Raw genomic sequence first — 12,164 nt, forward strand, 5'->3', positions numbered from 1 at the left:
TTTACCAGTTCCCTGGCAGTATGTGTTAATATCCCTTAAAATAGTTGAATCTAGGGTACCATTAGTGGCCATTTGGAACTATTTTCTAGCTGGTACTGAATCCAGACCTTATTGCAAAGGTATATTAATTTTGATGCCTTCAAGTCAGGTGTTAGCTTCAAAGATTTGAGATTTTCCAGGAGGTATCCCAGTGGGGTACCTGGAGGTATGTTCGAAAACATTGCAGCACCTGTTGGGGGGGGGGGTATTGGATTATTTGTATTGAATTGTTCCTGAGAACAATTCAACAACTAAAAAGAAGTCAGCCAGGCTTGAGGCCCAAGTCGTCACCAGGGCCCCCTAGAGGCTACACAGAAAGCCCTGGACTTACTGTAGAAGGGCTTTACCCTGGATCCATGGGTTTTTTAAATGGCTGCAAGAGCCCGGAGGGGGAGGGGAACGAGAGCTGCTTTCAAGGGAATGGTCACCCAAAAGGTCGCTGTCCTAACTTGTATGTCAGCTGGGAGGAGTGGCTGTAAAATGCCAATCCCTTAGCCCCAGAAAAAGCTGGCCAGGCCCTATCTGGGAAATTAAAGGCTCTCTTGCTGACCGACCCTACCAATCAATATGCCAGTGTCTGTGTGAGAATTCTAGTGAACTGGTAAATAGAAACGTGGAACTGAGTGGGTAGGTGTGGGTCCAGTAGAAGCTAGCTAGCCCCACAAGATGGACTAGGGCAGCACAGATCACGTGATAGAAGTTCATATGTCCTGCTGTGGAGGCAGCAGCAGCAGCAGCTGCTCAAGTGATGGAAGCCTGTGATTCCTGCAGCAACCAGCTGAGGAGCCGGATGCCACCTGTTCTCCTGCTCCCAGCTGGTGTGCACAATGGGCCGGGCAGAAGTTATGCAGAGCAGCTGGTTGTAGCTGTTGGCGCAAGCAATAAGCCACGGAGAAAGTTCTAGCCTGTTCCGCTGGCGGCGGTTGTAGCTGAGTGGCCAGTGGTCACGGTTGCAGGCTGCAGTCGGCAGTAGCAGCCCGCTTGGCTCTGGTCCACATGGCCGTGATCTCACTGAGGCACTCTGCAGCAGCTGTTGATGGTACCACTGAGTTCCCACCCAGGTTTCGGCACCGAATGATGTGCTAGAATAGCGGCTCTCAACCGAACATAGCACACCAGACCAAAACAGTTCCTTATGTAAGAGGTTTATTGGGAGAGAGAGGGGCAGGATGGTGGTGGAAAGAGAAGGGGGAAGAGAGAGAGAAAGATGGGAGTGGTTTTCTTTATGTATGGGTAATGATGTAACACAGGTAAAGGTGGGAGGTGAGCCAAGTGGATTCTGGGAATATGGTGGCTGTTGCCTTGGCGACAGATCTGCGGATCCCACTTATGTGATGTCACGGGTTTCAGAGGTCTTGATGCCAACATCATGTACTGGTCCAATTCTACAAATGGCATCTCTTCCTCCGGGTGTTTCCCAGGCAACAGCATCCAGTTTAACTCAATTTCTCTCTCCCAGTTGCGTTATTGTCAAGGTAAGATCTTGACTTCTTGGTCCACGGTTGGGAGTGTTTAGAGGACCACAGATGAAGACAGAAATCTGAGGCCCCAGAGGTAGGAGGGCAGGCTGCTTCATGAGCAGGGGTCCTGTCAAGATGACAATAATTGTACCATCCAGGGGAAGGACAAGAGGTGGAGACAGTCAGTGTGACCTGTAATCTTCTTGACTCCCAAAAGGGAGAGAAGAGAAACACAGGGCTGTGTCTTTATTTCCGAAAAACCCACCTATTTAGGGCGAATGGCCAGAGTGTGCTGGGAATTGTTTCCTCATTTCTGAGGGTGCAGAGCACATCCCCAAGATGGTGGATAAAATGAGGAGAGTGGTGACCAAGCCAGCTCAGTCACTCAGTGAGTTCTACAGGGAGGGAGCAAGAATTGCAAAGAAAAAAGACAATTAGACAACACCGTAGCATAACCCCAGCCAGTTCTGAGGCTGAAGTAGGTTTATTTTTTCCCAGTCTGCATTTATAATACTTTAAGTACATACAAATAATAAGATCAGTTCTGGGTCAAGGAACAGATAAGGGAATAAATACAAGCAAGGCAATAAGCAAAATCCATAAACACCTGTTCTAGGGGCTAGTCAGGATGACCAAGACAAAAGGAATGCCTCACCTTCTACAGCTGAGCCTGCTCTCAGCTTTGCATTAGCGCAAATGTAAATATTCTTAATCTGAGCCTATTTCCAGAGTCCTAGCTCAAAGTCAGATTCCTGCCTGAGCTTACTTTTTTGTCCTGCCAAATTCCTGCCAAGTTTCTAGAAGTGGCCCCAAAAGCTCTCCACAGAGTGGACAGGACTAGCTGAGGACATCCTGAACCTTAGATGTCACTCATGATTACAGCCTCAATTCATGTCACTGTTCCTGCTTAGCCCCCACTTCAGCTTCTCCTGTGAGTTAGACATGGCTGAAGGTCAGAGGTCACTGTTGTGTGCCTTCATGGTCTGTCTTCTAAATGACTTCTGTGTGACAATGAATAAGACAGTGAATACCAGGGTCTTGCTGAGGAGTCCACAGACCACAGGAACAATAACACTGGATATGGAGCCCCTGCAGAGAGAAGAGATTGAAGGTCAGTGCAATGGCCACCCATGCTGCAGAATCTAGTGAATTCTTTCCACATTTGACATTCGTGCAGTGGAGTATAGAGCTCAGGTCCAGGAGATGCAAAAAGGAGGAAGGGCTAACCCAGCATCTTGGCCTTCTTTGTGGAATGAGTGAGGCTCACATCTTTGGAATGTCATCTCTGTGGTCAGCATTCTGACCCTCTTCTGGGGACAGTCATCACACCTTTAGCCTAATTTTTCCCATCCAGAAACCAGGAAGAACTCAACCTCATTGAAAAGCCCACTTTGGATTTGTCATGAGTTTTGCAAAATGTTTCTCCAAGTTCTAGGTAGAGAGCAATAGATGTAAGAAAGAAACCCACAGAGGAGAGAGAGCCCTATCTGATCCTGGGCAGATAGGGAAGCAGATGAGGGCACAAGGTCTCTGCATGATGGGACACGAAGACAAAGGAGCACATGACAATGAAGCAAAGGTCACCTTGAGTACACAGGGCCTTCTGAATTTCTGCTACTTTCCAGCCAGTGACTGAATGCCACTCCAGTGACTAAGCCTTTAACACTCCGGCCTCTGCAGAACACATCAGACCCAGTGTTACCAGCAGGTAACCAGCAGGTAATGTTACCAGCAGGTAACATTAAGACCTACTAACTTGACACACATGTCCCTCTTTACAGTTATGAGTGAATATTGATGTGTCTTCATTTAAATATTGAGTTAACAGAGAAAGAAAATGTTTCCTTCATTCCAACTAATCTAAAAATGCCTTCTCACAGTCTTGCCCAGTCTTTATTCTTGCTTAGACCTAATTTAGCATGACACTAATTCTATTTTAAAAGTCATTTTTCTGTATATAGTCTTCATAGGGAATTTGAGCATGTATGTCCCTCTGCATATCATGACCTATACCATTCACCTGAACATCATGCTTTGCAGATTATTTGAAATTCATACTGTACCATCTTGCCTGCTAAGATTGTCCTTCAAACTCAGTACCTAGTCTTCATGATTCTAATTTCAACAAATGCATAATTTCCCGCCAATCAGAAAAGCACAATTCTTTGTCAGTTATTAGTCATTGATATTACTTTGAGTTTTCTACATTTTTATCTTTATTTTTATTACTGTGCACATAGTGGTGTTTTATGTGCAGGTTTGTGCACATGAGTGCAGTGGCCACAGAGGCTAGAAGATCGTGAAACTGGTTATACAAGTGGTTGTTTAGTTGCTTGACATGAACACTCAGAACTGACCCTGGGTCTTCCTCAAGGGCAGCAAGCTCTCTTAACTACTACCTCTCTAGTCCATTAAAAAAAAATCATTTATCTATATACAATTTCCGTGAGAATTTGAGCATATATGTCACTCTGGATATCACCATACGTATACGTCATCTTCTGAATTCCATAATTTGGGGCTGGTTCACAGTGCAGAGTAGGCAGGGTTACTGCAGGTTAGTCAACAAGTGCTTAGGATTTTAAAATATTCCTTCTGGCCTAGTGTGCAGCTCAGAGCATGGGCTAAGGATGCATGAGGCCCTGGGCTCTGTCCTCAGCACCAAGAGTACAAGAATATTACTAATATAGATGTGATGCAGAATGAAATAATTATGATGATGAGATAGATTGGGACTAACGAGAGACTTTAGGTTATTGGTGATATCTATCAATCATTGGTGAAATGTATCAATCATGGGTGATATCTATCAATTCATCCACCCATTTAGTTATTGCATTTTCCACCAATTTCTTGAGCCATTCATCTATTTATCCACCATCTCTCCATACACATCTATCCATTCCCCTATCCTCAAAGAGATAATGGGACCCAGTCCCCACTTTTTTTTCTGTATAGTCTGGCTATGAAGAAAGGCTTTGCCATATGCTGCTCTACCCATGTTCCTGTCACAGGTTCTAGAGACCATGTTTTGAGGTCTCTAGAACTCCCAGACAAACTACACTCCTCTCATCTTTACAAGCTGATTAGCCCCCCAGGGTCTGTTAAAGTGGTGAGAAGTTGGTTAACACAAATGCCTATTAGAAATCTGAAAATCTTATTCTAAAACCCTGAGACCAGTGACTGGAGATGTGGCTTGTAGGTAAAGAGTCTATTTGCATGAGTGAGACACTAATTTCCTTCCCCAGCATTGGTAGCAGCAGCAGCTGCAGCAGCAGCAACAACAACAACAACACCGCTGAGAATTTATGTCTAGAAATTGTCATTCCATCAATGTAGAGTAAGGCACTCACAGCAGTGTTGAAATCAAACAAGAAAACAAATTAAGTAAGCAAAGCAAAGCAAAAACTTCAGAGTTATCACCATAACTGTGAGACTAGTGTGTGGGACTAGTCAGGCATGGTGGCGCATGCCTTTAATCCCAGCACTTGGGAGGCAGAGCTTGAGTTTACAGCTAGCCTGGTCAACACAGAGTTCAAGGACAGCTAAGGCTATACAAGTCTTGTCTCAAAAAAAAAAAAGTTTCGTGTCCCTCCAGCTCTGGTGTCCCTACACTACAGGAAATTAAATCTATAGAGGTTCCCAACTTGTTTGAAGTCACATAGTCTGTCTGCCATGAAAATCCAGGCTCAGAGTATTCCACTACATCATTCCACTCCTGGGTCAGTGGGGCTGATAGGCTTCTACAAATGCGCCATTTCCTTCCTCTTGCTTCTGATGTAACTCCTAGGGACAGGAGTTAGTTACCACCTGTCAGCTCTCTAGAAATTTTCACACAGTCTGGAGTGGCTTGATTCTGCTCTTGCTCCACCCCACCCCAACCCCCAACCACATCCTCATCTCCTAAATCCTCTCAGGACAAGGGCTGGGGACAAAAAGTATTCAAACAAGGATCCTGGTGGCCTAAAAACACATTGGTAACACCTGTCATGTTTGTGAAGGTGACATCGGGGTCTGGACAGAAGACAGCAATGGTTGGCTTAGTTTATAGTTACACACCTGGCAGGAATGGAGATCGGGTCCTCTGTGGTATTAAAAGTGTGAGCTCTCCAAGTAGGAAACGTGCCAGTGGTAGGAGTCCTTGAATGACCTGCAAGAAGACACATAGAATGGATGGATAAATGGATGGATGGATGATAAATGATGGTTGATAAGTAGATGGGTAAAGGAATAAATAGGTAGAGAGAGAGAAAATGGAGCTGAGAGAGAAATAAACACTGCCATTCAAGAAGCAAGGTTTTCTTTTGCTAAAATCCAAAGAAATAGTGTAAAGTCATCCTGAATCAGGGGCAGTATAAAAGGAAATGAAGGAGAAAAGAAGGAAGGGTAGGAAGAGGCATGAGGAAAGACTTCTCAGGCCATTTGAGTTGTGAGAATTCTCTTGCCTGCTGCTGTCACTTTCCACCCGCTGCATTCTCTCCCTGACACCATTCCTGCTACCTCTGTAAGTCATGTCACTCTCAAGGTTGGTGCAATGGTCACCCACATCATTGTGTAGGAAATTCTTCCCACACAATCTCTTCAACTTAGGTCCTTCTTGAAATTTCCCCACAGTCTCTGGCCCTGTTCTGTTCAGAGGCTCACTCTCTAGAATAACCAGTGGAAAGCATAGTGCTCAGGTCCAGGAGACACATAAAGGAAGAAGGGCTAACACACCATCTTGGTCTTCTCTGTGGAATGAGTGAGGCCCACATCTAGGTAATATCATCTCTGTGGTCAGTATTCTGACCCTCTGCTGGGAACAGTCACCACAACTTTAACCTCATTTTTCCATCCAGAAACCAGGGACAACCCAACCTCCCTGAAAAGCCCATCTTTCCATTTGCTGTAAGTTTAGCAAAATGTTTCTCCAAGTTCCAAGTAGGGAGCAATAGATGTAAGGAAGAGACCCACAGAGGTGAATGAGAACCCTGCCTGACCCTGGGCAGATGAGGACACACAGACTCTGTCTGATACACAAGGACAAAAGGAGCAGGTGATAATGAATCACAGGAAGGCCACATAGAGGATTAATGACATATACTTGGGGGGAAGGGTCTCTGGAAATTCCATGGCCAGCAGACTGTCCATCTGAGTGAAGCAAAAAGGAAATCTGGATCCACCAAATTCAGTAGCTGGTGTTAGTTGAAACTTTGAGGATCTGACCCTGAGCAGTTTATTTTAAGCATACTTAACTATAGAACAATTTAGAAAAAAGAGTTTCTTGATTGTAATTAACTCAATTCTGTGAATACAACAAAGCTTAAATAACATGATAACATTGAAAGTCTTTTCAAAGTACAAATGACATCTTCCATAAAGATGGGTTCCACTGACTGAGAAACAATGCTCAAGATAAAGACCTTGGGAAAATGACAGAGATAAATGTTGGGGTGGGGGCAGGGCAGGTGTGATGTAACCACACAGATTGCAAGGGCAGAGGTCACCATTCCCAGATTTCTGGCAGAAGACAGGCTTTTCATCTCTTCCTTTGAAGAGACAACAACACATGTTTAACAATACTGGTTCCCCTAGTGCAGATATGTAAGCACAAAGCCCTCATACCCTCGACATATAAGAACTTAGTGACTAACAAACAAGACATGGCTAATGCCAATAATTCCAGCACTGGGTAGGCTGAGGCCAGAAGATCACAAATCTGCAGCCACAGAATGAGACCATGTCTAAGTAAAATAAGTAGAATGTAATGGCTTGGTCAATGACCTGCTTACTAACTAAAGCAAAGATGGCTTAGTGAATAACCCTATGGTGCAGTTATACAGAGCAGTGTAAAGTTCTTGTTGGTCTGAGTCCAGGCTACAATTCTGCTCCAACCTTGGCTAATGATTAGATGTATAGAAACGTAGAAGTATAGAAGTATATATAGAGAGAGATTAGATAGATATAGAGATACAGATTAGATAAATGTATAGATATATAGTACGCATAGTGTAAGGGTGGTTCTGATCCTTTGAACAGGAACCTGCTTGTGAACTCTGAAGGTTCTGTTCTGTAGTTGGTTCTTGATCAATCAATAACAATGCCAGCAGCCAATGGCTGGGAAGAAGAGGCGGGACTTCTAGGTTCCCTCAGGTGGCTAAGAGATGCTGGAGGAGGAAAAGGAATGCACCATGCTTCAGGGGGAGAGAGAGCCATCAGCCATGTGAGATCTGGCATGGAGTGGTCATTGGCCGTGTCCCTCATTGGGCCTGGGGTAGCAAATAGGAGATTAGAAATGCAACTAAGATGAAGGCAGATTTAGGAGGCATAGCAACAAGAAGGCAACCAGGCAACTAAGTTGAGGACAGATTTAGAGTGTTGATCAAGGAGTAAAGGGGGAGGCAAGCTAGCCACAGGAGGCTTAGAAGAGCCCAGCCACTGACTGAGCCATAAGGCAGGTTAAAACTGAGCAAGTGTGTGTGTGTGTGTGTGTGTGTGTGTGTGTGTGTGTGTGTGTCTGTGTGATCCACGGATCCAAGCAAACTAGGAGTGGCTGGTAGGACAGTCTGCCTGGAGCTTAAAGTGAGGTAGTAGAAACTACTTGCTACAATATGGATATGAAGATATAGAGATATAGAAATGATTGATACATGATAGATAGATAGATAGATAGATAGATAGATAGATAGATAGATAGATAGATATGGTAGATATATCATGGAAAATTGCTAGGAACTAGAATTGAACTCAAGTAAAGAATAAATCAAAACAATAATCTTGAAAGTGGCACGTGTAGTCATGCAAATGGTGATAGACTGGGGTAACATGTCCCTGTGTGCTGACAACCACTCCAGCCTCCCAAACTGTCTCCTATCATGGCGACAACATCCCCAAGGCCATTTGGTGAGTTCAGCAGTTGACAGTGCTGGAGAGACACCCAACATAGGGAGGCCTGCTCCTGTCTCTCACCTTGTGGTTGCCATAGTGCCTTCCCTGGTGCCAGCCTCAGCCCCAAGAGGAACCTGCTGCTAGAAAGGCCCTGCTTCTGGCCTAGCCTAACTAACCTGCCAGTGTTTTCTTGTGTTTCCTGGAGCTCTGAGCTATTGTCATGCACTGGGCTCCAGGGCACTTCCCCTCACTGCAGCTCTTCACCTATCTCTTTCCTGGGTTTTGCACAGACTATGGGGTCCTGAGGCAGTGGCATTCCATGTACCCATGCATTGCTAAGAGCTGCCTTCACCCAATGACTGGATGCAGGAGGAGATATACCCCAGGCCTTCTGCCTCTGATAGAAGCAAGTTCAGGTGTTACCCAGACTCCCTTGCAGGACCCAGCCTATGGCACACCTGGGAAACTGGCTCTATTTATGACCCTTTATTGACATCCTTCCCTGCCCAGCCTCACTTCCCTAATGACTCTGCCAAGGACTACTTCCTAAAACATTGTCATGAGGTTGACTTTCCCATGTCCTACCTATGAGGAAGCCCCTGCCGCAGGAAGATGGCTCCTGCAATGCCTGCCCATCAACAAATCAGGGGCTCTGCTCTTCTGTTACCTGGGCAAACAACTCATTGAATCCCAACATTTCTCTTTATGGACAGCTGGGATGACTGCTGCTGTCCTGCCTGGACTCTGACCAACACTAATCAGTAATTGGTCAACGATCCCATGCTATAGCCATACTGTATAAAGCTAGCAGGTAGAAGAGGTGTAGCGATAGAATGTGAGCAACGTACCTTCCTCCTGAGCCTTGGAAAATAAAGGCAAGGAAGAGGAAGTAACTCCTGGAAAGATGACTCAGTGGTTAAGATCATATACTGCTCTTCTAGAGGGGCCTCTGTTACATTTCCCAGCAGCCACATTGGGCAGCTCACAGCTTCCTATGCCCCTAACTCCATGGGATCCAATGCCTCTTGCAGCCTATGCAGGCACCTGAACTCAGGTATACAATTTACACACACGCACACACACACACACACACACACACACACACACACACACACATACACAATGAAAAGTTAGTACTTTTTAAAAAAGAATAGAAGGTCAATGCTGACTCTCACTAGATTGCAAATGTTATTTAGTCCATGAAGGCTGACTCCATGCAAGACTCTTGAGCTGGTACCAAGGAAACAACTTGAAGAGGGGGAAATACTATGTCTGCCCCCAAGCCTGGAAAAAGAGTCCACACTCACAGAGTTATGAATGCCATGAACACACCACATCTATTTTACTAGGAATATGTTTTTCTTGGTGCTGAGGATGGAACCAGAGCCTTGTACATCCTTACCCCGTGCTCTGAGACACACACTCAGCCCTAGAGAGAATGGTTTAATATACTAAACCAAGATGGCCGCCCTATAGTACTACCACCCCATTTTGACATTGTGGATCATCTGCACAATGTTTTTAAAATGTTTTTTGAGATTTTATTTATTCTTATTTATATATATGTGTTTGCCTGATATGTTTATGGTCTATGTAGGTGAAATGTCTGCCCATGAAGGCCAGAAAAGGGTGTTGGTACTGGAAATACAGTAATTGTGCCAGACCCTGTGGAGGCTGATAATCAAACCCATGTTTTCTGGAAGTACAACTAGTGCTTTAACCATCCAGTCATCTCTTTCACCCTGGAAATTCTGATATTTAGAAGACAGCTTGTATATGTAATAGTATTCAGAGTTGTATAAATGCTCAAAAAAATCTCTCATAGAAATTTTGTTGGGATAAAAGATTTTAAGAATCAGTCTGGCAGAGGTGGCAGAGGCAGGTAGGTCTCTGTAAGTTCAAGGCGGGCTTGAGCTACAGAATGAGTTTCAGGACAGCCAAGGGTACACTGAAAAGTTCTGTCTTGAAAAACAACAACAGAAGATTTGACAATGAAAACAGCTAAGAGCAGGCCAATTACTGTGGGCTTATGACTTTTCTGATAGATGGAAACATGTGTTTATTGAAATTATTATCCTGAGGAGTAAAGAGTGATGTTTAAGGATGATTATGTATGTGTGTGTGTGTGTGTGTGTGTGTATGTATGTATGTATGTATGTATGTATGTATGTATGTGTGTATATATGTATGTATTTTAGATAGAGTTGCTCTATATAGCTCTGGCTGTCCTGGAGCTCACACTAGGCTGGCCTTGGACTCACAGAGATGCTCCTGGATATCCTGTCCACCTCCCCGAATCCCCAAGTGGTGGGATTAAAGGTATGTGTACACATGTGCCCTGCTGAAGGATGATCTTAGCAGGGAAGATGATGTTATGTGTGTAATTAGAACTGGTACCAGGCTAAGGCATGTATGAATAAAGACACTCCACGTGGCTATGGGCCAGATTGGATCCATGGGAACAATACAGACTTTTTCACTGTTGACACATTTAAATGAAAACATATTCTAAGATATATCAACATTCATTAGTAACTAGTAGTTAGTAGCCACAAGAAGGGACATGCCTGCTAAGGTGGTGGCCCTTCACTTGGCCTGCTGCTGCAGTTTGGATCTGAGTTGGTCACAAAAGTGACACTGTTATGAGGTGACAGAGAGGATAAGGCTGGAATCAGTCAGAGCTTTAGGCCTTTGAGGCATCCATAAGTTCATCCATCTACTTCTGGTCTTGTGTCTATCATCCATCCATCCACCCTTTAACTCAGCCTGCCATTTAGTCATCATGTATCCATCCAGTCACCCATGCACACAAACATTTATTCATGCACGCATTTAACCATTCACCATCCACCATGTCCATCCCCAAAAGGATAATTCAACCATAACCTCTTCTTCCTTTTTCTCAATGTTATGACCATGAAGGGAATGGCTTTGTCATATGATTCCACCATGATACACTGTCTCACCACACATCCAATAGCCACGCACTGAAATCTCTAGAACTCAGAGGCAAAGAACGCCGATCTTCATTTAAACCTTTTGTCTCCAGCATTCGATATAAAGATGGACAAGTGACAGACATAGGCATGGGTTAAGATTCTCCTGAAAAAAATCTTATTTTATCATATACCCAAACCAGGGTGTCTGGCTAGTTTGATCTCTAGCATTGCAAAAAAACGTGCTGAGTCCAGCACCATTTCCATAAATTGACATTCCTTTATTCTATGGTAGTGTGGCTCCCTCAGTCTATGGGAGGGTGCTCCCTCAGTCTATGGCAGTGTGCTCCCTCAGTCCATGGGAGGGTGCTCCTACCAGCATTGAAATCAAATAAAACAAAAGTTAAGTTCATTGCTACTTCATAATTGTAATTTTACTACTATTATGGGTCATAATGTAAATATCTGATATGAGACCCCTATAGGACTCTTGACCCACAGGTTGAGAGCCTCTCTACTAGTGGAAGCAGTTTCTTGAGTCGTCTCCAACTCTGGAACCTTGTGACACAGGAAGGCTGAGAACCACATAGAAAGGGGAAGCTCACCTCTTGACACCACCAGGCGGATAGTTCTGAGAACAATTATCTCGTAATATTCAATGATCCCACAGTGATAGATGCCTGAGTCACTCATCTTGAGCTTAGTCATGGTGACAGTGAAGACGTTGAACTGAGGAGAGTGCTGGATGGAGAATGTTAGCTTCCCAGCACCTGTGCTGTTACTTGGCACTAAGGGTTGACAAGAATCCTCTGATATTTTCTTACACCAGATCTTCTTCCTGGAGCTGTAGCTGGGATCATAC

General features: G+C 44.4%; 1 protein-coding gene across 1 annotated transcript; it reads right to left on the reverse strand.

The window, feature by feature from the left end:
• Window positions 1–1,946: 1,946 nt before the first annotated feature.
• Window positions 1,947–12,163, reverse strand: LOC116074478 (triggering receptor expressed on myeloid cells 1-like; the record flags this gene model as incomplete). Its single annotated transcript, XM_031347044.1, has 4 exons — window positions 1,947–2,588; window positions 3,084–3,173; window positions 5,559–5,649; window positions 11,908–12,163. Coding segments are annotated over 4 exons (573 nt in total), but the record flags the coding sequence as incomplete, so codon positions are not given.
• Between the last annotated feature and the right edge of the window lies 1 nt (window position 12,164).

Source organism: Mastomys coucha, unplaced genomic scaffold (genome assembly GCF_008632895.1).
Source record: "Mastomys coucha isolate ucsf_1 unplaced genomic scaffold, UCSF_Mcou_1 pScaffold3, whole genome shotgun sequence".
Classification (NCBI taxonomy): domain Eukaryota; kingdom Metazoa; phylum Chordata; class Mammalia; order Rodentia; family Muridae; genus Mastomys; species Mastomys coucha.